Raw genomic sequence first — 24096 nt, 5'->3', positions numbered from 1 at the left:
CGGATATTTTGAGGAATTATTCCAAAGAGTACAGTTAATTTGTTAGGTTGTAAATTAATTTTAAGTTCTTCAAAATTGAAGAAAAATACTGACATCCAAAACTGTTCCAGCACAGAAAAACAAAAACGTGTGTGTCAGTGCAGCTGTCTCAGTTTTACATCTCTCACAATAATTATCAACATAAGGAAAGATTTTCTTTTTCAATCTATTTTTATTGATTAAAAAGAAAGAACGATACAAGTCAGAGGAGACGTTATCTCAAATGCATATTTGAATAAATGTACAAAGACAAGAATATACACTGTCAAAATCATGTATTGTATCATATTGAGTTGATATAAAATAACAACCACAGCTCCTCAACAATTCATAGACAGGAAAGACTCAGATATGACAATGGACAATTTTATACTGAATCAGCGAATGACCAGCAGAAATCGAAGAAGAATTATCCAACTTCAGAATGCGCACCCTGTCCTCTGTGCTAAAAGTCAAATTAAGTACCTTTCCCCGATTTGTTTAATTTTCCTAATGGACCTTTATCCTATTGTAATAATAAATCAAAAATTCTTCCAATGGAACCGTTCATCAAAGGGTTTCTGCTCGTCATAGTATCTAAAATTTCGGCATCTAATCTGTAAGGAAAATTAATTAAATATTTTGATAAAAGACCAAGAGTCACTAAATGTCTCTCACAAAAATGGAAAAAGGATGGAGATCGTGCTTTGCATAATTTAGGAATGTATTACTGTGATATTAATGTGCGATATATGTCCTTTTGGTGACATTGCGTTGATAAGAACGAGCGGCCAATTTGAGTAGATTTGGAATTGAAAGCTGTGAAAGAGTTTTATTTAACATCGTTATTGGGAGCTATGATACCTATACAATTAGCTAAAGATGCTAATTCAGAATTATACCCTGTGATTTAATATTCTTTACTAATTTGGCTCCAGTTCCGTAATTTCTTAATCTTAAAAAAATAAGCGTCGTAGTTTAATTTATCGAAATTATTTTTTACGCCTTCTTTGAGTGAATCCTTATTTAATCGGGAAAACAATAAAGGAATTAATTCTTTTTTTAAGATCTATTTAAAGAAGATCTTTTACTGAAGACCCCCACCACCCGGAACATGCCCTGTCATCATTCGGACCATCGGGCAGGAGGTACAAGAGCCTGGCGACCCGTAGTCAACCATTTGAAACCAGTTATTTTCCTTCCACCTTCAGATTACTTAACGCTACCCATATCCAGGATATCGATAGTCCCCTATGTTCTGTATTTATTAATTTTTGGAACTAACATTAAATTTACATCTTTGCGTATTACTGATTGTACAAATGATTAACTGTCAGGTGGCATAAATCACAGACAATAAATGTATGATGATTCCGGTGGCAAACACGCGATACAGTTAGACAGGACATGTGGCACGCTGGTCATCACTGTGTACAGGAATCAGGAGGTCACATTGCAGTTGTACAAGATATTGGTGAGGCCACACGTGGAGTACTGTGTTCGGTTCTGGCCGCCCTGCTGTCGGAAAGATGAGCTAGAAAAAGTGCAGAGGGAGATTTACGAGGATGTTGCCGGGATTCGAGTGGCTGAGTTTTGGAGACCGGGCTGGCGTGAGGTGTTTATTTTTTGGGGAGCAAGGGTGACATTATAAAGGTGTGTATAAAACCCCGAGAGGCATAGATAGAGTGAATGCGCATAGTCTTTTACCCCAGGATGGGTAATCTGTGAACCAGAGTGCACAGGAGTGATGTCAGAGTGGGTGGAGAGGAGGGAGAGAGACACCAGAGACGGAGGGGTGGAGAACGGTGCAGGGAGGGGAGAAGAGTGCAAAAGATGCCAGGAAATAAGGAGATCGATGGGGAAAGACCAACGTCGGAGAGTGTTGCGGGAAGGGATCACGAGAGTTCAGAGTGAGGATGAGGAGGCTGAGTGGATGAAGAGGGAATGTGCCGAAGAGCTGGTTAAGAGAGGGGAAGATAGACCGGGCAGGGAAAAGGATTGTAATGTGATTCAATTTGGTCCTTGGGACTGCTGACAGAGATCCCGGATCTTTTCAGGAATATCGGTGAACAAATGTGAACGCTTCTCACAGATAAAACTGTGTTGACTTTTGCAAAGTTTCTTCCATTCGTCCGAGTCGCAGTTACGGCAAGTGGACCTTCCAAGGCTATCCCTGTACATAAGACTAGAAGCCGCTTCCCTATCAAAAAAGGTTGAATAATTTAAACAGCGTCAAAACAGCCCCGTGTCGGTCCCCAAACTAAACCCATTGACCCACATTCTCACTGCAGATCGTATCACTGCCCCTCTCTCTACCCCACCGCCCTGTGTCAGAAACTAATCTACGATCCTGACCCCCAAACTTCTCACAGCCACGGTCTGTCTCCAAACTAATCCCCTTCACCCGGTCCCAAGCCACAATCCAGTAAGAATCCGAATCTCACCCGGCTTCGCATTTTCCAATCCAGTATGCAATGAATGGATGGACGAGAGATTTGGAAACAACATTCTGCGAAATTAAATTCTTTAATTAATGGTAAGCAGGAGCCTCTCTTAATGCCAGAACCTGAGTGAGATGTATGTTTGTCTTCAGAGAGAAGGAGCTTCACATTGGCAGAGACAGGGAGTGTGGAGAGAGATTCACTCTGTGACTGCGGCCGGGAGTGTGTGATGGGACGGTGTGGAGAGAGATTAACTCTGTGTCTGACCCCGGGAGTGTGTGATGGGACGGTGTGGAGGGAGATTCGCACTGTGTCTGACCCCGGGAGTGTGTGATGGGACGGTGTGGAGGGAGATTCACTCTGTGTCTGACTCCGGGAGTGTGTGATGGGACGGGGTGGAGGGAGATTCACTCTGTGTCTGACCCCGGGAGTGTGTGATGGGACGGTGTGGAGGGAGATTCACTCTGTGTCTGACCCCGAGAGTGTGTGATGGGACGGTGTGGAGGGAGATTCACTCAGTGTCTGACACTGAGAGTGTGATGGGAGGATGTTGAGGAAGCGAGGAAGCTTCAGTCTGTGTCTGATACATCGAGTGTGTGAGGGTTCGGTGTGGAGTAAGATTCACTCTGTGAATGATCCCTGATGTTGTAATGGGACGGTGCAGCGGCAGGTTAAATCTCTGTCTGACCTCGGGAGTGTGTAACGCGAAGTTGCAGTGAAGGAATCACGCTGCATGAACCCGGGAGCGTGTGATCGAACGGTGCGGAGAGAGTTTTGCTCAGGGTATACTCCAGGGACTTCGTGACGGAACTCAATAACAGGAGTTTCACGGACTGTCAGCAACCAGAAGTATGCGAGCGGATAGAGGGACGGGAGCTTCACAACAGACCTCACCAATTCCCCAACTCTACCACAATCCTCCGGTTGGCGGAACATTTGCCACACTTAATCACTTCTCTGTTGGCTCTTCCCACTTTAATCAGACCAATGGTTTAACTATGGGCACTCGCATGGGCCCCAGCTATGCCTGCTCTTCGTGGGTTATGTGGAACAGTCGGTGCTCCAAATCTCTACCGGTACTGCTACCCAAATTTTCATTCGGTACTTTGACGACTACAATGGTGCTGCTTCCTGCACCCATGCAGAGCTCGTCAGTTTAATCGACTTAGACTTTAACTTTCACCCTGCCCTCAGATTCACTTCATCCATCTCGGACACCTCTCTCTCCTTTCTCAATCTTTCGGTCTCAATCTCTAGATACAGACTCTCCACTGGCATCTTCTATATAGCCACGGCTTCCCATAACTACCTTGATTATACCTCTTCCCACCCTGCCAAATGTAAAAATGATATTCCCCATTCCCAGTTCCTCCGTCTCCACCGCACTGCTCCCTAGAGGGAGTTTTCCGTTCCAGAAAATCACAAATATCCTCTTTCTTTAACAACCGTGGTTTCCGTTCTGCCGTCATCAATGATGGCCTCACCCGCATATCTTCCATTTCCCTCACTTCGGCCCTCACCCCATTCTCCCGTCCCCACAACAGGAACCATGTTCCCCTTGCCCTCACATACCAGCCCACCAGCCACCGGATCCAACATATTATCCTCCGCAGCTTCCACCACCTTCAACAGGACCCCACCACTAAGCATTTTTTCCCTTTTTACCCCTTTCCGCTTTTCGCAGGGATCGCTCCCTCCGCAATTGCCTGTCCCACGCATCCCTCCCCTTAGGTCTCCCACCTGGTACTTATCCCTGCACGCGCAGCTTCTACACCTGTCACAGCACCTCCTCTCGTAACACCATTCAAGGCCCAAAACAGGCTTTCCAGGTGAGGCAACACTTCAATTGTGAGTCTGCTCCGGTCATCTGTTGCATCCGGTGCTCCTGGTGTGGCCTTCCCTACATTGACGAGACCCGACGCAGACTGGCGGACCGCTTTGTCGAGCACCTCGGCTCCGTCCGCAACAACAGACAGGATCTCCCACTTGTCACCGACTTCAACTCCCCTTCACATTCCCAATTCGGTAGTGTCCATACATGCCCTCCTTGATTGCTATGATGAGGCCAATCTCAGGATGGAGGAGCATCACCTCGTATGCAGTCTGGGTAATCTCCAGCCCTTTGGTATGAACATCGAATTCTCCATCTTCTGGTAATTCCCTTTCTCTCCCTTCCACCATCCCACTTTCACTCTGCCTCCTCTTCCAGCTGCCTATCACCTCTCCGATGAGTCTGTCTTCTTCTACTACTCATTGTGCTTTCCCCTTACATTACTTCTTCACCTCTCCTGCCTATCCCATCCCTGCTTCCCCTCCCCTACCACTTGATCTTACCTCTGATTGTTTATTCACCTGGCAATTTCCCTCCCTCCCCCCGCAACCTTCATGACAGGTCCCCTGCCCCTCCTTCTTCAGTCCTGACGAATGGTCTCGGCCGGGAACGTTGACTGCTCCTTTCCACGGATGCTGCCCGACCCGCTGCGTTCCTCTAGCGTGTTTGTACGGGACCTTCACTCGGGGTCACACTCCCGGAGAGTGTGATGGGACGGTGTGGTGGGATATTCACTCTGTGACAGATGCCGGGAGTGTGAGATGTGATGATGTGTGATGAGATGGTGCAGAGGAAGTTTCACTCTGCATGTGCCCCAGGGACTGTTTGACTGTATTAAGCAGAGGGCGCTTCACTCTCTGCCTGACACTGGCAGGGCGTCATGGGCCGACGTGGAGGGGGCTTCACACAATGTCTCTTCGCGGGGATTTTGTTGATGGGACGTTGTGGTGTTGAATTTACTTTTTGTCTGATGCCGTAGGAGTGTCATGGGGAATTGGAGGTTCACTCTGTGTCTGACCCAAGGAACATTTGAAGCGACGGTATGCAGAAAATCTCACTCTGTGTCTCACCCCGGGAGAGTGTGATGCGACGGTATGGAGCAAGATTGACTGTGTGTCTGACACCGGGAGTGTGTGATGGGACGGTGTGGAGGGAGATTCACTCTGTGTCTGACCCCGGGAGTGTGTGATGGGACGGTGTGGAGGGAGATTCACTCTGTGTCTGACCCCGGGAGTGTGTGATGGGACGGTGAGGAGGGAGATTCACTCTGTGTCTGACCCCGGGAGTGTGTGATGGGACGGTGTGGAGGGAAATTCACTCTGTGTCTGACACCGGGAGTGTGTGATGGGACGGTGTGGAGGGAGATTCACTCTGTGTCTGACACCGGGAGTGTGTGATGGGACGGTGTGGAGGGAGATTCACTCTGTGTCTGACACCGGGAGTGTGTGATGGGACGGTGTGGAGGGAGATTCACTCTGTGTCTGACCCCGGGAATGTGTGATGGGACGGTGTGGAGGGAAATTCACTCTGTGTCTGACCCCGGGAGTGTGTGATGGGATGGTGTGGAGGGAAATTCACTCTGTGTCTGACCCCGGGAGTGTGTGATTGGACGGTGTGGAGGGAGATTCACTCTGTGTCTGACCCCGGGAGTGTGTGATGGGACGTTGTGGAGGGAGCTTCACTCTGTGTCTGACACTGGGAGAGTGTGATGGGACGGTGTGGAGGGAGATTCACTCCGTGTCTGACCCCGGGAGTGTGTGATGGGACGTTGTGGAGGGAGCTTCACTCTGTGTCTGACCACGGAAATGTGTGATGGGACGGTGTGGAGGGAGATTCACTCTCTGTCTGACCCCGGGAGTGTGTGATGGGACGGTGTGGAGGGAGATTCACTCAGTGTCTGACACTGAGAGTGTGATGGGAGTATGTTGAGGAAGTGAGGAAGCTTCAGTCTGTGTCTGATACATCGAGTGTGTGAGGGTTCGGTGTGGAGTAAGATTCACTCTGTGAATGATCCCTGATGTTGGAATGGGACGGTGCAGCGGCAGGTTCAATCTCTGTCTGACCTCGGGAGTGTGTAACGCGAAGTTGCAGTGAAGGAATCACGCTGCATGAACCCGGGAGCGTGTGATCGAACGGTGTGGAGAGAGTTTTGCTCAGGGTATACTCCAGGGACTTCGTGACGGAACTCAATAACAGGAGTTTCACGGACTGTCAGCAACCAGAAGTATGCGAGCGGATAGAGGGACGGGAGCTTCACAATAGACCTCACCAATTCCCCAACTCTACCACAATCCTCCGGTTGGCGGAACATTTGCCACACTTAATCACTTCTCTGTTGGCTCTTCCCACTTTAATCAGACCAATGGTTTAACTATGGGCACTCGCATGGGCCCCAGCTATGCCTGCTCTTCGTGGGTTATGTGGAACAGTCGGTGCTCCAAATCTCTACCGGTACTGCTACCCAAATTTTCATTCGGTACTTTGACGACTACAATGGTGCTGCTTCCTGCACCCATGCTGAGCTCGTCAGTTTAATCGACTTAGACTTTAACTTTCACCCTGCCCTCAGATTCACTTCATCCATCTCGGACACCTCTCTCTCCTTTCTCAATCTTTCGGTCTCAATCTCTAGATACAGACTCTCCACTGGCATCTTCTATATAGCCACGGCTTCCCATAACTACCTTGATTATACCTCTTCCCACCCTGCCAAATGTAAAAATGATATTCCCCATTCCCAGTTCCTCCGTCTCCACCGCACTGCTCCCTAGAGGGAGTTTTCCGTTCCAGAAAATCACAAATATCCTCTTTCTTTAACAACCGTGGTTTCCGTTCTGCCGTCATCAATGATGGCCTCACCCGCATATCTTCCATTTCCCTCACTTCGGCCCTCACCCCATTCTCCCGTCCCCACAACAGGAACCATGTTCCCCTTGCCCTCACATACCAGCCCACCAGCCACCGGATCCAACATATTATCCTCCGCAGCTTCCACCACCTTCAACAGGACCCCACCACTAAGCATTTTTTCCCTTTTTACCCCTTTCCGCTTTTCGCAGGGATCGCTCCCTCCGCAATTGCCTGTCCCACGCATCCCTCCCCTTAGGTCTCCCACCTGGTACTTATCCCTGCACGCGCAGCTTCTACACCTGTCACAGCACCTCCTCTCGTAACACCATTCAAGGCCCAAAACAGGCTTTCCAGGTGAGGCAACACTTCAATTGTGAGTCTGCTCCGGTCATCTGTTGCATCCGGTGCTCCTGGTGTGGCCTTCCCTACATTGGCGAGACCCGACGCAGACTGGCGGACCGCTTTGTCGAGCACCTCGGCTCCGTCCGCCACAACAGACAAGATCTCCCACTTGTCACCGACTTCAACTCCCCTTCACATTCCCATTCGGTAGTGTCCATAGATGCCCTCCTTGATTGCCATGATGAGGCCAATCTCAGGATGGAGGAGCAACACCTCGTATGCAGTCTGGGTAATCTCCAGCCCTTTGGTATGAACATCAATTCTCCATCTTCTGGTAATTCCCTTTCTCTCCCGTCCACCATCCCACTTTCACTCTGCCTCCTCTTCCAGCTGCCAATCACCTCCCTGATGAGTCTGTCTTCTTCTACTACCCATAGGGCTTTCCCCTTACATTACTTCTTCACCTCTCCTGCCTATCCCATCCCTGCTTCCCCTCCCCTACCACTTGATCTTACCTCTGATTGTTTATTCACCTGGCAATTTCCCTCCCTCCCCCCGCAACCTTCATGACAGGTCCCCTGCCCCTCCTTCTTCAGTCCTGACGAATGGTCTCGGCCGGGAACGTTGACTGCTCCTTTCCACGGATGCTGCCCGACCCGCTGCGTTCCTCTAGCGTGTTTGTACGGGACCTTCACTCGGGGTCACACTCCCGGAGAGTGTGATGGGACGGTGTGGTGGGATATTCACTCTGTGACAGATGCCGGGAGTGTGAGATGTGATGATGTGTGATGAGATGGTGCAGAGGAAGTTTCACTCTGCATGTGCCCCAGGGACTGTTTGACTGTATTAAGCAGAGGGCGCTTCACTCTCTGCCTGACACTGGCAGGGCGTCATGGGCCGACGTGGAGGGGGCTTCACACAATGTCTCTTCGCGGGGATTTTGTTGATGGGACGTTGTGGTGTTGAATTTACTTTTTGTCTGATGCCGTAGGAGTGTCATGGGGAATTGGAGGTTCACTCTGTGTCTGACCCAAGGAACATTTGAAGCGACGGTATGCAGAAAATCTCACTCTGTGTCTCACCCCGGGAGAGTGTGATGCGACGGTATGGAGCAAGATTGACTGTGTGTCTGACACCGGGAGTGTGTGATGGGACGGTGTGGAGGGAGATTCACTCTGTGTCTGACCCCGGGAGTGTGTGATGGGACGGTGTGGAGGGAGATTCACTCTGTGTCTGACCCCGGGAGTGTGTGATGGGACGGTGAGGAGGGAGATTCACTCTGTGTCTGACCCCGGGAGTGTGTGATGGGACGGTGTGGAGGGAAATTCACTCTGTGTCTGACACCGGGAGTGTGTGATGGGACGGTGTGGAGGGAGATTCACTCTGTGTCTGACACCGGGAGTGTGTGATGGGACGGTGTGGAGGGAGATTCACTCTGTGTCTGACACCGGGAGTGTGTGATGGGACGGTGTGGAGGGAGATTCACTCTGTGTCTGACCCCGGGAATGTGTGATGGGACGGTGTGGAGGGAAATTCACTCTGTGTCTGACCCCGGGAGTGTGTGATGGGACGGTGTGGAGGGAAATTCACTCTGTGTCTGACCCCGGGAGTGTGTGATGGGACGGTGTAGAGGGAGATTCACTCTGTGTCTGACACCGGGAGTGTGTGATGGGACGGTGTGGAGGGAGATTCACTCTGTGTCTGACACCGGGAGTGTGTGATGGGACGGTGTGGAGGGAGATTCACTCTGTGTCTGACACCGGGAGTGTGTGATGGGATGGTGTGGAGGGAAATTCACTCTGTGTCTGACCCCGGGAGTGTGTGATTGGACGGTGTGGAGGGAGATTCACTCTGTGTCTGACCCCGGGAGTGTGTGATGGGACGTTGTGGAGGGAGCTTCACTCTGTGTCTGACACTGGGAGAGTGTGATGGGACGGTGTGGAGGGAGATTCACTCCGTGTCTGACCCCGGGAGTGTGTGATGGGACGTTGTGGAGGGAGCTTCACTCTGTGTCTGACCACGGAAATGTGTGATGGGACGGTGTGGAGGGAGATTCACTCTCTGTCTGACCCCGGGAGTGTGTGATGGGACGGTGTGGAGGGAGATTCACTCAGTGTCTGACACTGAGAGTGTGATGGGAGTATGTTGAGGAAGTGAGGAAGCTTCAGTCTGTGTCTGATACATCGAGTGTGTGAGGGTTCGGTGTGGAGTAAGATTCACTCTGTGAATGATCCCTGATGTTGGAATGGGACGGTGCAGCGGCAGGTTCAATCTCTGTCTGACCTCGGGAGTGTGTAACGCGAAGTTGCAGTGAAGGAATCACGCTGCATGAACCCGGGAGCGTGTGATCGAACGGTGTGGAGAGAGTTTTGCTCAGGGTATACTCCAGGGACTTCGTGACGGAACTCAATAACAGGAGTTTCACGGACTGTCAGCAACCAGAAGTATGCGAGCGGATAGAGGGACGGGAGCTTCACAATAGACCTCACCAATTCCCCAACTCTACCACAATCCTCCGGTTGGCGGAACATTTGCCACACTTAATCACTTCTCTGTTGGCTCTTCCCACTTTAATCAGACCAATGGTTTAACTATGGGCACTCGCATGGGCCCCAGCTATGCCTGCTCTTCGTGGGTTATGTGGAACAGTCGGTGCTCCAAATCTCTACCGGTACTGCTACCCAAATTTTCATTCGGTACTTTGACGACTACAATGGTGCTGCTTCCTGCACCCATGCTGAGCTCGTCAGTTTAATCGACTTAGACTTTAACTTTCACCCTGCCCTCAGATTCACTTCATCCATCTCGGACACCTCTCTCTCCTTTCTCAATCTTTCGGTCTCAATCTCTAGATACAGACTCTCCACTGGCATCTTCTATATAGCCACGGCTTCCCATAACTACCTTGATTATACCTCTTCCCACCCTGCCAAATGTAAAAATGATATTCCCCATTCCCAGTTCCTCCGTCTCCACCGCACTGCTCCCTAGAGGGAGTTTTCCGTTCCAGAAAATCACAAATATCCTCTTTCTTTAACAACCGTGGTTTCCGTTCTGCCGTCATCAATGATGGCCTCACCCGCATATCTTCCATTTCCCTCACTTCGGCCCTCACCCCATTCTCCCGTCCCCACAACAGGAACCATGTTCCCCTTGCCCTCACATACCAGCCCACCAGCCACCGGATCCAACATATTATCCTCCGCAGCTTCCACCACCTTCAACAGGACCCCACCACTAAGCATTTTTTCCCTTTTTACCCCTTTCCGCTTTTCGCAGGGATCGCTCCCTCCGCAATTGCCTGTCCCACGCATCCCTCCCCTTAGGTCTCCCACCTGGTACTTATCCCTGCACGCGCAGCTTCTACACCTGTCACAGCACCTCCTCTCGTAACACCATTCAAGGCCCAAAACAGGCTTTCCAGGTGAGGCAACACTTCAATTGTGAGTCTGCTCCGGTCATCTGTTGCATCCGGTGCTCCTGGTGTGGCCTTCCCTACATTGGCGAGACCCGACGCAGACTGGCGGACCGCTTTGTCGAGCACCTCGGCTCCGTCCGCCACAACAGACAAGATCTCCCACTTGTCACCGACTTCAACTCCCCTTCACATTCCCATTCGGTAGTGTCCATAGATGCCCTCCTTGATTGCCATGATGAGGCCAATCTCAGGATGGAGGAGCAACACCTCGTATGCAGTCTGGGTAATCTCCAGCCCTTTGGTATGAACATCAATTCTCCATCTTCTGGTAATTCCCTTTCTCTCCCGTCCACCATCCCACTTTCACTCTGCCTCCTCTTCCAGCTGCCAATCACCTCCCTGATGAGTCTGTCTTCTTCTACTACCCATAGGGCTTTCCCCTTACATTACTTCTTCACCTCTCCTGCCTATCCCCTCCCTGCTTCCCCTCCCCTACCACTTGATCTTACCTCTGATTGTTTATTCACCTGGCAATTTCCCTCCCTCCCCCCGCAACCTTCATGACGGGTCCCCTGCCCCTCCTTCTTCAGTCCTGACGAATGGTCCCGGCCCGGAACGTTGACTGCTCGTTTCCACGGATGCTGCCCGACCCGCTGCGTTCCTCCAGCGTGTTTGTACGGGACCTTCACTCGGTGTCACACTCCGGGAGAGTGTGATGGGACGGTGTGGGGGGATATTCACTCTGTGACAGATCCCGGGATTGTGAGATGTGATGATGTGTGATGGGAAGGTGCAGAGGAAGCTTCACTCTGCATGTGTCCCAGGGACTGTTTGACTGTATTAAGCAGAGGGAGCTTCACTCTCTGCCTGACACTGGCAGGGCGTCATGGGCCGACGTGGAGGGGGATTGACACAATGTCTCTTCGCGGGGATTTTGTTGATGGGACGTTGTGGTGTTGAATTTAATTTGTGTCTGATGTCGTAGGCGTGTCATAGGGCATTGGAGGTACACTCTGTGGCTGAAACAAGGAATATTTGAAGCGACGGTATGCAGAAAACTTCACTCTGTGTCTCACCCCGGGAGAGTGTGATGCGACGGTATGGAGCAAGAGTGACTGTGTGTCTGACCCCGGGAGTGTGTAATGGGACGGTGTGGAGGGAGATTCACTCTGTGTCTGACCCCGGGAGTGTGTGATGGGACCGTGTAGAGGAATAATCACTCTGTGTCTGACCCCGGGAGTGTCTGCTGGGACGGTGTGGAGGGAAATTCACGCTGTGTCTGACCCAAGGAGTGCGTGGTGGGACGGTGTGGAGGGAGATTAATTCTGTGTCTGACCCCGGGAGTGTGTGATGGGCCGGTGTGGAGGGAGATTCACTCTGTGTCTGAGCACGGGAGTGTCTGCTGGGACGGTGTGGAGGGAAATTCACGCTGTGTCTGACCCAAGGAGTGCGTGGTGGGACGGTGTGGAGGGAGATTAATTCTGTGTCTGACCCCGGGAGTGTGTGATGGGACCGTGTAGAGGAATAATCACTCTGTGTCTGACCCCGGGAGTGTCTGCTGGGACGGGGTGGAGGGAGATTCACTCTGTGTCTGACCCCGGGAGTGTCTGCTGGGACGGTGTGGAGGGAAATTCACGCTGTGTCTGACCCAAGGAGTGCGTGGTGGGACGGTGTGGAGGGAGATTAATTCTGTGTCTGACCCCGGGAGTGTGTGATGGGACGGTGTGGAGGGAGATTCACTCTCTGTCTGACCGCGGGAGTGTGTGATGGGACGGGGTGGAGGGAGATTCACTCTGTGCTTGATACCGGGAGTTTGTGTTTGTTGCTGATATCGTCTCTCGCAGTGCGACACTTACCTTCTCTTCTTCTGAATTTATTTCCAGCAGCATTGCATCAATGTTCGAACAATATTTCTTTGCTTCGTCGTAAGATGTTTCCAACGTGGATATGAAATAACATCGGTCTTCGTTTTTGATCCAGTGCTGGGAACACGCTTGCTCTGGGAATCAGGAACAAGTAAAGTGAATCACCAGCACATCGTCCCATCACACAATCCAGCGGTCAGACTGCACACCATTATATCACAAACACCGATGGTCAATCAGTGTAAGAAGCACCCTTTGCAATCTCAGGTTACTCATACAAGGAGGAAATCAGAGAGCGCTGCTCGCTTTGTCAGTGGGATCACAACGACCCGACCTCAATCTCAGAGGGAAGCTCTCGATTCGCCATCTATTCGCTCAGTCAGTCTCAGACTCACAGTCAAGTTAGCTCGCCGCTCACCCGGGTTCAGACATTAGGTGTCGTTCACTCCAAACCGTCCCATCACACTCTCCCGGGGTCGGACACAGAGTGAATCTCCCTCCACACCGTCCCATCACACACTCCCGGGGACAGACACAGAGTGATTATTCCTCTACACGGTACCATCACACACGCCCGGGGTCAGACACATAGTGATTATTCCTCTACACTGTGCCATCAAACACTCCCGGGGTCAGACACAGAGTGATTATTCCTCTACACGGTCCCATCAAACACTCCCGGGGTCAGACACAGAACGAATATCCCTCCACACAGTCCCTTCACACACTCCCGGGGTCAGACACAGTGAATCTCCCACCACACCATTCCTTCGCACAATCCCGGGGTCAGACACAGAGTGAATCTCCCTCCATTCTGTCCCATCACACTCACCGGGGGTCAGACACAGAATGAATCTCCCTGCAAACCGTCCCATCACACTCTCCCGGGGTCAGACACGGAGTGAATCTCCCTCCACACCGTCCCAAGACAATCTCCCGGGGTCAGACACAGAGTGCATCTCCCTCCCCACCACCCCTTCACACACTCCCGGGGTCAGACAGAGTGAATCTCACTCCACACTATCTCATCACACACTCCCGGTGTCAAACACAGAGTGAATCTCCCTCCACACTGTCCCAGCACATACTCCCGGGTTCAGACACAGGGTGAATCTTCCTCCACACCGTCCCATCAAAACAATCCCGGGGTCAGACACAGAATGAATCTCACTCCACACCGTCCCATCACACTCTCCCGGGGTCAGACACAGAGTGAATCTCCCACCACACCGTCCCATCACACTCTCCCGGTGTCAGACACAGAGTGAATCTCCCTCCATACCGTCCGATCAAACTCTCCCGGGGTCAGACACAGAGTGAATCTCCCTCCACACCGTCCCAAGAAAATCTCCCGGGGTCAGACACAGAGTGACTTTTGCTCCACACCGTCCCTTGACACTCTCCCGGGGTCAGACAGAGAGAATCTCCCTCCACACCGTCCCATCACACAATCCCGGGGTCAGACACAGAATGAATCTCACTCCACACCGTCCCATCACACTCTCCCGGGGTCAGACACAGAGTGAATCTCCCACCACACCGTCCCATCACACTCTACCGGTGTCAGACACAGAGTGAATCTCCCTCCATACCGTCCGATCAAACTCTCCCGGGGTCAGACACAGAGTGAATCTCCCTCCACACCGTCCCAAGACAATCTCCCGGGGTCAGACACAGAGTGACTTTTGCTCCACACCGTCCCTTGACACTCTCCCGGGGTCAGACAGAGAGAATCTCCCTCCACACCGTCCCATCACACATTCCCGGTGTCAGACACAGAATGAGTCTCACTCCACACCGTCCCATCACACTCTCCCGGGGTCAGACACAGAGTGAATCTCCCACCACACCGTCCCATCACACTCTCCCGGTGTCAGACACAGAGTGAATCTCCCTCCATACCGTCCGATCAAACTCTCCCGGGGTCAGACACAGAGTGAATCTCCCTCCACACCGTCCCAAGACAATCTCCCGGGGTCAGACACAGAGTGACTTTTGCTCCACACCGTCCCTTGACACTCTCCCGGGGTCAGACAGAGAGAATCTCCCTCCACACCGTCCCATCACACAATCCCGGGGTCAGACACAGAATGAATCTCACTCCACACCGTCCCATCACACTCTCCCGGGGTCAGACACAGAGTGAATCTCCCACCACACCGTCCCATCACACTCTACCGGTGTCAGACACAGAGTGAATCTCCCTCCATACCGTCCGATCAAACTCTCCCGGGGTCAGACACAGAGTGAATCTCCCTCCACACCGTCCCAAGACAATCTCCCGGGGTCAGACACAGAGTGACTTTTGCTCCACACCGTCCCTTGACACTCTCCCGGGGTCAGACAGAGAGAATCTCCCTCCACACCGTCCCATCACACATTCCCGGTGTCAGACACAGAATGAGTCTCACTCCACACCGTCCCATCACACTCTCCCGGGGTCAGACACAGAGTGAATCTCCCTCCATTCTGTCCCATCACACTCACCGGGGGTCAGACACAGAATGAATCTCCCTGCAAACCGTCCCATCACACTCTCCCGGGGTCAGACACGGAGTGAATCTCCCTCCACACCGTCCCAAGACAATCTCCCGGGGTCAGACACAGAGTGCATCTCCCTCCCCACCACCCCTTCACACACTCCCGGGGTCAGACAGAGTGAATCTCACTCCACACTATCTCATCACACACTCCCGGTGTCAAACACAGAGTGAATCTCCCTCCACACTGTCCCAGCACATACTCCCGGGTTCAGACACAGGGTGAATCTTCCTCCACACCGTCCCATCAAAACAATCCCGGGGTCAGACACAGAATGAATCTCACTCCACACCGTCCCATCACACTCTCCCGGGGTCAGACACAGAGTGAATCTCCCACCACACCGTCCCATCACACTCTCCCGGTGTCAGACACAGAGTGAATCTCCCTCCATACCGTCCGATCAAACTCTCCCGGGGTCAGACACAGAGTGAATCTCCCTCCACACCGTCCCAAGACAATCTCCCGGGGTCAGACACAGAGTGACTTTTGCTCCACACCGTCCCTTGACACTCTCCCGGGGTCAGACAGAGAGAATCTCCCTCCACACCGTCCCATCACACAATCCCGGGGTCAGACACAGAATGAATCTCACTCCACACCGTCCCATCACACTCTCCCGGGGTCAGACACAGAGTGAATCTCCCACCACACCGTCCCATCACACTCTACCGGTGTCAGACACAGAGTGAATCTCCCTCCATACCGTCCGATCAAACTCTCCCGGGGTCAGACACAGAGTGAATCTCCCTCCACACCGTCCCAAGACAATCTCCCGGGGTCAGACACAGAGTGACTTTTGCTCCACACCGTCCCTTGACACTCTCCCGGGGTCAGACAGAGAGAATCTCCCTCCACACCGTCCCATCACACATTCCCGGTGTCAGACACAGAATGAGTCTCACTCCACACCGTCCCATCACACTCTCCCGGGGTCAGACACAGAGTGAATCTCCCTCCATTCTGTCCCATCACACTCACCGGGGGTCAGACACAGAATGAATCTCCCTGCAAACCGTCCCATCACACTCTCCCGGGGTCAGACACGGAGTGAATCTCCCTCCACACCGTCCCAAGACAATCTCCCGGGGTCAGACACAGAGTGCATCTCCCTCCCCACCACCCCTTCACACACTCCCGGGGTCAGACAGAGTGAATCTCACTCCACACTATCTCATCACACACTCCCGGTGTCAAACACAGAGTGAATCTCCCTCCACACTGTCCCAGCACATACTCCCGGGTTCAGACACAGGGTGAATCTTCCTCCACACCGTCCCATCAAAACAATCCCGGGGTCAGACACAGAATGAATCTCACTCCACACCGTCCCATCACACTCTCCCGGGGTCAGACACAGAGTGAATCTCCCACCTCACCGTCCCATCACACTCTCCCGGTGTCAGACACAGAGTGAATCTTCCACCACACCGTCCCATCACACACTCCCGGTGTCAGACATAGAGTGAATCTCCCTCCACACCGTCCCATCACACTCTCCCAGGACAGACACAGAGATAATCTCCCTCCACACCGTCGCATCACACCCTCCCGGTGTCAGACACAGAGTGAATCTCCCACCACACCGTCCCATCACACACTCCCGGTGTCAGACATAGAGTGAATCTCCCTCCACACCGTCCCATCACACATTCCCGGTGTCAGACACAGAATGAGTCTCACTCCACACCGTCCCATCACACTCTCCCGGGGTCAGACACAGAGTGAATCTCCCACCACACCGTCCCATCACACTCTCCCAGGACAGACACAGAGATAATCTCCCTCCACACCGTCCCATCACACATTCCCGGTGTCAGACACAGAATGAGTCTCACTCCACACCGTCCCATCACACTCTCCCGGGGTCAGACACAGAGTGAATCTCCCACCACACCGTCCCATCACACACTCCCGGTGTCAGACATAGAGTGAATCTCCCTCCACACCGTCCCATCACACTCTCCCGGGGTCAGACACAGAGTGAATCTCCCACCACACCGTCCCATCACACTCTCCCAGGACAGACACAGAGATAATCTCCCTCCACACCGTCCCATCACACCCTCCCGGTGTCAGACACAGAGTGAATCTCCCACCACACCGTCCCATCACACACTCCCGGTGTCAGACATAGAGTGAATCTCCCTCCACACCGTCCCATCACACCCTCCCGGTGTCAGACACTGGGCACTGGGATATTGTTCTGTATCTCTCTCTCTCTCTCTCTCTCTCTCTCTCTCTCTCTCTCTCTCTCTCTCTCTCTCTCTCTCTCTCTCTCTCTCTCTCCCTCTCCACCCTGTGTGCCGAGACGGGTAGGTGTAATTTGTTGCCTCACCTCTTTTACTGGTCAGGAATTGGCAAAATAACGTGTAGTTTTTGTCGCTGCTGATTTGAGACTGACGAATCTGTAATACTGAGAGAGTGAGAGAGCATGTGAACGACGTTTAGCTTTAACAGTAACGTGTGAGACATTGTCACGGTGCCGCGCGGTCACGGTAACTGTTGTGTCATTGTCACGGTGCGGTACGGTTCATGTTGATAATCGTGTCATGTTGAGTCTGGTGACACATTGTCACTCTCAAGGGCGTGTCGGTGTCACTGTGAGGTGTATTCCGGTGTCGCCTTGAGGAGTGTATCTGTAACAGGTTCAGGGGCATGTCGATGTTACATTGAGTGTCATGTCTGTGTCACAGTGAGGGTTGTGTTCGTGTCGCGGTTAGGAGTGTGTCGGTGTCGCGTACAGAGGCGTGTTGGCGCGACGGTGAAGGTATTGTTGGCGTTATTGTGAATGGCATGTCGTTTCACTATGAGACTGGAATGTGTTACGGTACAGGCCGTGTTATTGTCACGGTTAAGGGGTGTGTCGGTGTCTCGTTGAGGATCGTGTCGGTGTCTCGTTGAGGATCGTGTCGGCATCTCTGTGAGGTTTTACGCTAACTCTTCATTCCACTCTGTTAGTTTACGCTCTGGTTCCATCCGGAGCCCGTTCGACTCACCGCAGATCGAGAGCCCGGCCACTATCGCGATGAGGGCGGATGTAACTAGGCAGAGAAGGCAGATCTTCCGGTCCGGTTTCTTTCTGATTTTATCTTTCGGCTGCTCTGTATGTGGACCTGTACAGAGAACATTCAGCGTCTGCGTGAATTCAGCGGAGATCCCCAGTGTTGATCCCACCCACCCACAATCGGCGCTGTCTTTTTCTACCACGATCAACCCACCGTCTCTCAATCTCATCTACATTCAGCCGTCATCGCCGAGTCCTAATTCCTTGACTTGGCAAAGGCTGACTGGTGTCTGACGGATTCCAGAGATCAGTCAGATCTCCCCTGAGCCTCCTCCGCTCCAGAGGAAGCGACCCAGGTGTCCGACCTCTCGTTGTAACACAAGCCACCGAATTCAGGCAGACTCCTGTTAAACCTCTCCGGAGGGTCCCCAACGCCCTGTCATCCTTCCGATAATGGGGTGACCAGAACTGTATACAATACGCCTGATTCAGCCCAGCTTGTGATTTTTATAAAGTTGCAACATTGCTCCTTGATATTTGTACTCAATGCCCCGACGAATAAAGGGAAGAATGACATAGGACTTCTTAACCTTCCCACCAAACTGTGCAGCCCCGTTCAGGGAGCTGTGAACATGGACCCCAGGATTCTCTGCTCATCAACACTGTTTAGAATCGTTTCTTTGATAGGGTGCAATCACTTCATTTGACCTACCCGAGTCGCTGTGCCTTCTAACAATAATTATTCCTGCCTGATTTGGGTAGAGACGGCCTACCTGGAGGAACCAACAGTGGTCACGCCTCTGGAAAGCATGGAGTTGGATGTCACCGGGACTGAACGTAATTTACCCCAGGCTACTGTGGGAAGCGAGGCAGGAGATTGCTGACCCTCTGGCAATGGCCGTTACATCATCCATGAGGACCGGAGAGGTTCCGGAGGATTGGAGGGTTGCGGACGTAGTTCCCTCATTCGGGAAATGGAGGAGGGAATGCCCAGGAAATTATAGGCCAGTGAGTCTTACTAGGTTGGTTACTATGTTGATGCAGAAGATCCTGGGAGGCAGGATTTATGTACATTTGGAGAGGCATGACACGATTAGAAATAGTCAGCATGACTTTGTCAAAGGTTGGTCGTGTCTTACGAGCCTGATAGAATTTTCTGAGGAAGTGACTAAGCATATTGATGAAGGTGGAGCCGGAGATGTAGCATACATGGAGTTTAGCGAGGAATTTGATACGGTACCACATGCAAGGCTTATTGAGAAAGAAAGGAGGAATGGGATCCAAGGGGATATGGCTTTGTGGATCCAGAACTGGCTTGCTCACTGAAGGCAATGCGTGGCTGTAGACGGGTCAAATACTGCATGGAGGTCGGTGACCAGTGGCGTGCCTCAGAGATCCGTTCTTTTACATCTACTCTTCGTGATTTTTATAAATAACCTGGATCTTGAAGTGGAGGGATGGGTTGGTAAGTTTGCTGAGGATCGGACATATAAGACATATCTTGAGGTCCTAGTCAATAGGACACTCAGAGCTGCAACGGATGTTGACTCTGAGATTAATAAAGCATATGGTGCTTTGGCCTTAATTTCAATCCCGGAATTGAAATTAGCAGCCAAGAGGTAATGCTTCAACTGTATATTGTTCCAACCCCACATGGAGTACTGCGCTCAGTTCTGATCACCTCACTACAGGAAGAAAGTGGAAGTCATTGAAAGAATGCAAAGGAAATGTACTGGGATGTTTCCTTGTTTGGGGAGCATGCCTTATGACCATAGGTTGAGTAAACTCGGCCATTTCTCTTAGGAACGACGGAGGATGAGAGTTGGTCAGGTAGAGGTGTATAAGACGATGAGAGGCATTGATCGTGTGGATTAGTCAGAGTCTTTTTTCCCAGGGGTGAAATGCTTGCCACGAGAGGACACAGTTTTAAGGTGCAGGGAGTAGGTACACAGGAGATGTCGGGGTAAGTTTTTTCACTCCGAGAGTGGTGAGTGCGTGGAATGGGCTTCCGGCAATATTGCTGGAGGCGGACACGATAGGGTCTTTTAAGATACTTTTAGATAGGTAATGAAGCTTAGAAGAATTGAGGTTTGTGGGGAAAGCCTTGGTAGTTCTAAGGTAAGAACATGTCCAACACAGCTTTGTGGGTCGAAGGTCCTGTATTGTGCTATATTTTTCAATGTATCAATGTTTCTAACCCACCCCTCTACAATTTCATACAGATCATTTGGAAAACATCACAGACAGGCGAGGTCCCAGTTACGTCCATAGATACAAATCTGTTTAAAGGAGTAGAACAGCGTAAAAAATCACCGAATGCAGAATAAAGTGTCACAGTTACAGAGAGAGGCAGTGCGGGCAGACGATAAGGTGCAATGGCCACGACGAGGTAGATCGTGATGTCAGGAGTCCATCTGATAGTCCCAGGGGGGCGTTCAATGATCTGATATTTCCCCCCCCCCCGATGGGAGGGAGACCGGGTTGGGCGGGGGTCTATGATTAATCTGGCTGCTGCACCGAGACATTAGGGAATGTAGGCAAGCGAACAGGGAGAGAACTTGTCAGCTTTCCATCTTTGGAGAGAGGCAGCAAGACGGACGATGAGGGCAGTGTAGTAGACAATGATATATAGGAACTTCAATAAGGAAATTGTCGGGCTGCTCTGTATAATGGGGTGGGGCTCAGGGAGATTATACTGACCGATTTGATTGCGGATGACCTGTTTGTACTGATTACCAGATAATATCTACAAATGCTTTTACAAGTCAAGTCACAAGATCCCAGATGGTATATCACTTTCGGAGATTGAAGAGAAAAAGGGAGGAAGAGACGGAGAAAGAAAAGAGAGGTGAGAGAGTTGTAGTATTTGAGGAAGACAAGCCAGGATGGGACATTTACAGTGAAGAGGAGGAACCCTGGGGAGTGTTATAGAATAGATTGTCCCAGGGCTACGGGAAAACGTTTCCCAGAAATTGAGGTCAATGACAGATAGGGCAGTAAAGATTGCATCTTTATCAATCAAGGCACTAAATCTTGGAGTCGAGAGGTCACTTTGCAGTTGTACAGGATGTAGGGTAGGCTGACCTTGGAGAATAGTGTTCAATTTTTGTCCACCTGCTGCAGATGAAATGCCGCTGAGCAGCAAAGATTGCAGAGGGAGCTTTATGCGTATATCGCCGAGACTCCAGGGACTGAGTTATGGAGATAAGTCAGGTAGGTTAGGATTTTATACCTTGGAGTTCATGGGTGACTTTACAGAGGTTTATAAAATCACGTGGTGCAAGGCAATGAGAATGCGCAGACATTTTCTATAGACTTGGAGAATCGAGGATCAGAGCGCACAGTTCTGAGGTGACAGCAGAAAGAGATTTAACTACGGTCCAGAGTCACGTTCTTTTTTTAAGCAGACGGTGCTTCGTCTGCAGAACGAACTGCAAGAGGAAATGGTCGATGCTGATGCATTAACACAGGTGAGCGTATGTCACGTGACCCCTTCAGATTGGCGTCTTCAATGTGAACTCTGACCTGCCTGAGCAGTCAATGGCATTTTTCCTGGTCCCGAGGCAACAGAAGGATCATCATCCTCAGCGATGTGAAGTTCATTTTGGCGGAAGTTCAGCTGAGAGTAGGTGGGGTCCAGACCATCTGCAAGGGAATGGAAGAGAATGTGAGAGAGCGACGAATAGAAGGGCAAGTGACAGGTACAGAATGGTGAGGCGGATTGATTGACAGGGAGAACATTTGAGGAAGATGAGGAAGTGAGTAGAGAAAGACGTGGAGACTGAGCAGCAGATGGATGGACAGAGAGAGGAAATAGGGTGAGAGATAAAGCCGATGTACGGGAAAATAGGAGAGAATGGGGAGAGAGAACGAGGAGAGGAATTCAACAGGTAGTGCGGACGGAGAACAATGAAAGGGACGGCTTGCAGCTTAACAGGCGGTATCCAGCATTCTGGCAGGCCGGTTTGCCGCTGCAACACGGGTGCGTTTAAACTAGTAAGTGGGGTGAGTGGAGGGTACTAACTCGAAATATAAGGATACAGTTAAAGGGAAAGTGTGAAACTGAAAACTTAAGATAAACAACAGAATTAAAGGGGAAGAAAGCTCAGGAAGGATTCGGAGCGTATGGCCAACTGCAATATGGATCGATGTGTGAAGCGAGGGAAGTGATGGATGGAAAGAATTATATATGAATGCACGAAGTATAAGAAATAAAGTGATTGAGCTTGAGCTCAGTTGGAAATTATATGATGTTGTAGGAATAACATAGACATGGCTGCAAGAGGGCCAGGGCTGGAATATGAATATTCAAGCGTATACGTCCAATCAAAAGGACAGATCAGGTGGGCAGAGGCTCTGCTGGTGAGGAATGAAATTCAATCCCTTGCGAGCGGTAACATAGAATCAAGAGATGTAGAGTCAGTATGGATAGAACTGAGAAATTGTAAGGGCAAAAAGACCCTAATGTGAGTTATCAACACGACCACAAATAGTAGCCGGGATATAGTCTGCAAGTTGAATCAAGAGCTAAAATTAGCATGTCGCAAAGTTAATGCAAAATGCAGGCAGACTGGGAAAATAAGGTTGGCACTGGACTCCAAGACATGGAGTTTGTGTAGTGCGTCCGAGATTGACCCTTAGAGCAGATTGTACTGGAGCCTACTAGGCAGAATGCAATTGTGGATCTCGTGTTGTGTAATGAACCGGATTTGAGAAGGGAACTCGAGTTAAAGGAGCCATTAGGAGGTAGTGACCATAATATGATAAGAACTGATCTACAATTTGAGAGGGAGTAGTCAGTACTACCGTTGAACATAGGGGACCATGGAGCCATGAGGAAGGAACCAGCCAAAGTTGACTGGAAGGATACCCGAGCAGGGGTGACAGTGGAACAACAGTGGCAGGTATTTCTGGAAATAATACAGAAGGTGCAGGATCAGTTCATTCCAAAGAGGAAGAAATATTCTAAAGGAGGAGGGGGCGACCGTGTCTAACAAGGGAAGTCAAGGACAGTATAAAAATAAAAGAGAAGAAATATAACATAGCAAAAATGAGGGGAAAGCCAGAGGATTGGGAAACTTTTTTAAGGAGCAACAGAAGTTAACTAAAAAGGCAATACGGGGAGCAAAGATGAGGTAGGAAGGTAAGCTAGCCAAGAATACCGAGGAGGACAGTAAAAACTTCGTTAGGCATGTGAAGAAGAAAAAAAACTATTTAAGACCAAAGTTGGGCCCTTTGAGGCAGAAACGTGTGAATTTATTATGGGGAATAAGGAAATGGCAGACGAGCTGAACAGGTACTTTGGATCTGTCTTCACTAGGAAAGACACAGACAATATATCAGATGTAATAGTGGTCAGAGGACCAAGGGCAACGGAGTAACTGACGGAAATCCACATTAGGCAGAAAATGGTTTTGGGTGGACTGTTGGGACTGAAGCCTGATAAATCCAGAAAGCCTGATGGTCTGCCTGCCAGGGTACTTAAAGAAGTGGCTTTAGAAACTGTCGACACATTGGTAATCATTTTCCAATGTTCTATAGAGTCAGGATCAGATCCTGAGGATTGGAGGGTAGCTAATGTTATCCCACTTTTTAAGAAAGAAGGGAGAGAGTAAACAAGAAATTAGCCTGATATCCGTGGCGGGGAAGTGCTGGAGTCAATTATAAAATATGAAATAGCGGCTCATTGGATAGCAGTCACAGTATCGATTCGAGTCACCGTGGAGTTACGAAGGGGAAATCACGCTTGATTAGTTTCTGGAATTTTTTGATGATGTAACTAT

At 50.8% G+C, this 24096-nt stretch overlaps 1 protein-coding gene across 1 annotated transcript in view; it reads right to left on the bottom strand.

Moving 5' to 3' along the window:
* Positions 1 to 265: 265 nt before the first annotated feature.
* LOC132390535 (killer cell lectin-like receptor subfamily B member 1B allele C) overlaps positions 266 to 24096 on the bottom strand; it is a 38367-nt gene continuing 14536 nt past the window's right edge. The window contains exons 4-9 of the mRNA XM_059963150.1: positions 21839 to 21958; positions 18306 to 18422; positions 17645 to 17722; positions 12757 to 12899; positions 2463 to 2527; positions 266 to 2218 (exon numbers count right to left, since the gene is read on the bottom strand). Coding sequence (XP_059819133.1) covers positions 2029 to 2218; positions 2463 to 2527; positions 12757 to 12899; positions 17645 to 17722; positions 18306 to 18422; positions 21839 to 21958 — 713 coding nt within the window. The 3' untranslated portion in view covers positions 266 to 2028. The remainder of the gene's footprint in view (positions 2219 to 2462; positions 2528 to 12756; positions 12900 to 17644; positions 17723 to 18305; positions 18423 to 21838; positions 21959 to 24096) is intronic.

The sequence above is a fragment of the Hypanus sabinus genome, unplaced genomic scaffold (assembly GCF_030144855.1).
Source record: "Hypanus sabinus isolate sHypSab1 unplaced genomic scaffold, sHypSab1.hap1 scaffold_945, whole genome shotgun sequence".
In the NCBI taxonomy this organism is placed as follows: Eukaryota; Metazoa; Chordata; class Chondrichthyes; order Myliobatiformes; family Dasyatidae; genus Hypanus; species Hypanus sabinus.
The sequence above is the reverse complement of the archived record's forward strand: the minus strand, read 5'-3'. Positions and strand labels throughout refer to the sequence as shown.